General features: G+C 38.0%; 1 protein-coding gene across 1 annotated transcript in view; it reads left to right on the top strand.

Moving 5' to 3' along the window:
* The window catches only part of trip12 (thyroid hormone receptor interactor 12), a 56,166-nt gene extending 55,524 nt beyond the window's left edge, over positions 1 to 642 (top strand). Inside the window, exon 37 of the mRNA XM_042064633.1 lies at positions 626 to 642. Within this exon, the coding sequence (XP_041920567.1) occupies positions 626 to 642 (17 nt within the window). The remainder of the gene's footprint in view (positions 1 to 625) is intronic.
* Positions 643 to 2,500: the final 1,858 nt, after the last annotated feature.

A 2,500-nucleotide genomic window follows, 5' to 3' on the forward strand; every position in this document is an offset into this window, starting at 1 on the left:
TCCAACAAGCTGTCCCTAAACTATGTTTTTCACATTGGTCAGGTGTAGTGAAGTACCTCTGGCTTATTTTCCATGCAAACTCTTTCCAGTGTTTTGACTGTGTTGTTTTAAAGTTTTCTTTTAAAGAGTCACTCCAGGCCTTATCTGATATGTTTACAGATAGCTCTTTCCCCCATTTTTCTTTTGCTTTATATTCTACGTTTGTCATTTTTTGCAATATCTTATAAGCACTTGCGAGTCCATCACTACTTTTGTTTCTGGTTTCTAATAAAAAAGTTAATACCTCATTTCTGGTTTCCTTTTCTGCATTTTGTTTAATGTAACTTCTAACTTGTAAGTATTTCAAGAAATGTTTTTGCTGTAAGCTATATCTTGCCGATAGAGCTTCAAATGTGTCAACTGTATTTTTTTCAAAAAGCTGTGCAAATAATGTTAGTCCTTTATTGGCCCATGATTCTAAAATGTTATCTGGTTTATGCGCTATGAAGTCTGGATCTTGTGTCATTTGTCTAAGTTGTATACTTTCTGTCTGAAATTTTAAACGTTTGCTCATTTGTTTCCAATTCCTTATGGTATTTCCAATGCAGAATGACTGTATGTATTGTTTTTGTGTCTCTTTTCCTAGAAAAGGCAGAGTTCTAATTACTCCATTTGTCAGCTCTTTCTCGATATTAATCCATCTTGTTTCAGTGCTACTGCTCATCTATTTCATTATTGTTAAAATTTGTGTCGCAAAAAAGTAGTTTTGTATATGTGGAGTCCCTAAACCTCCTTTCTCTTTTGGTTGTGTTAATAGCTTAAAGTTGATTCTATGTTTTTTATCATTCCAAATGAAATTTGCAATCATCTTAGTCCATGTAGTGAAGAATGTTGGTGGGAGTGTGATTGGTAGTGCTTGAAATAAAAAAAGTAATTGTGGGAGTACCATCATCTTAATTGTCTCAACTCTACTGTATATTCCATCAGGAATTAATTTCCACCTATTTAGGTCCTGTCTTATCTTTAATTCCAAAGAATCATAGTTGTTTTTATATAAATCATTCAAATCATTACTTATATAAATATTTTGTTTCCCATTTAATGTTATAGCTATCTTTCAACCATTGATTCATTTGCATTCAAATAGTTAAAGCTTCACATTTACTTTTATTATGACCGCCGCGCAGCGAAGCGTTTTTTTTTTTTTTTTTTTCTTTTTTTTCTTTTTCGCATGCCCAAATTTCCGTCAATGAGTCCCAGGACACTGAAAGACCGGGGTACACGAAACTTGGTGGGCATGTAACCCCACATGGATAGCATGGAACCATCGTTTTTCGTTTTGATCTGTAACCCCCCCGCTTGACTGGACCCCCCGAAAGGAGGGTAGGGCAGACACAGTTTTCTGTGAAAATCTCGAAAACCGTGGGGTTTAGGAGGACCATTTTTTTTTTGTATGTTGATCTCAAGGGGCCATGTCAACCCATTCCATAACCACTTATTTCATGTATAGCGCCACCTAGTTAAACACAAAAAAGTAAAAATGAGGTGTTGTAATTGAAGGTATCTGTGACCTAACATAGTCAAAACTGCACGAAATTGGAAGTGTATGATCATTATGACACCCTCTGTATGCACGCCAAGTTTTGTGGAATTCCGTTCATGGGGGGCCACACAATAAATTAATTTATGTTACTATACACCAACTGGCCTATAGGTGGCCGGAGACAGTTTTCTGTGAATATCTCGAGAACCGTAGGGCCTAGGAGGTCCATCTTTTTTATGTATGTTGGTCTTAAGGGGGCATGTCAACCCATCCCATTACCACTTATTTCATGTATAGCGCCACCTAGTTAAAAATTAAAAAGCAAAATATTTGGTGTTTTCATCACAATATCTCTGGCTGACAAGGTCAAAACTGCACGAAATTAAAAGTGTAGGATCATTATGACACCCTCCGAATGCATGCCAAGTTTTGTGTACTTTCGTTCGTGGGGGGCCTTACAATAAAATAATTTATGTGTACATTTAGTGACGTACACCAACAAGGATTCCCGGGACACTGAAAGACCGGGGTACACGAAACTTGGTGGGCATGTACCCCCACATGGATAGCATGGAACCGTCATTTTTCGTTTTGATCTGTAGCCCCCCCGCTGGACTGGACCCCCCGAAAGGAGGGTAGGGCAGACACAGTTCTCTGTGAATATCTTGAGAACTGTAGGGCCTAGGATGACCATTTTTTTCCGTGTGTTTGCCTCCAGGGGTCATGTTAACCCATTTCATGTGCACACATGTGCACAAACAGATACACACACACACACACATACATTCACAGTAATGTCACAGGCACAAACACAAGCACGCACGCACACACACACACGCACACACACACACACACACACACACACATAACATAAACATAACACAAACAATCAAGAATTTCTCAGAATTATAAACAGGCAAGATGGAGGTGGGGTTGTATAAAATGAATTTTACATGTGAAATCTATGAACTAATCATG

The sequence above is a fragment of the Alosa sapidissima genome, chromosome 15 (genome assembly GCF_018492685.1).
Source record: "Alosa sapidissima isolate fAloSap1 chromosome 15, fAloSap1.pri, whole genome shotgun sequence".
Classification (NCBI taxonomy): domain Eukaryota; kingdom Metazoa; phylum Chordata; class Actinopteri; order Clupeiformes; family Clupeidae; genus Alosa; species Alosa sapidissima.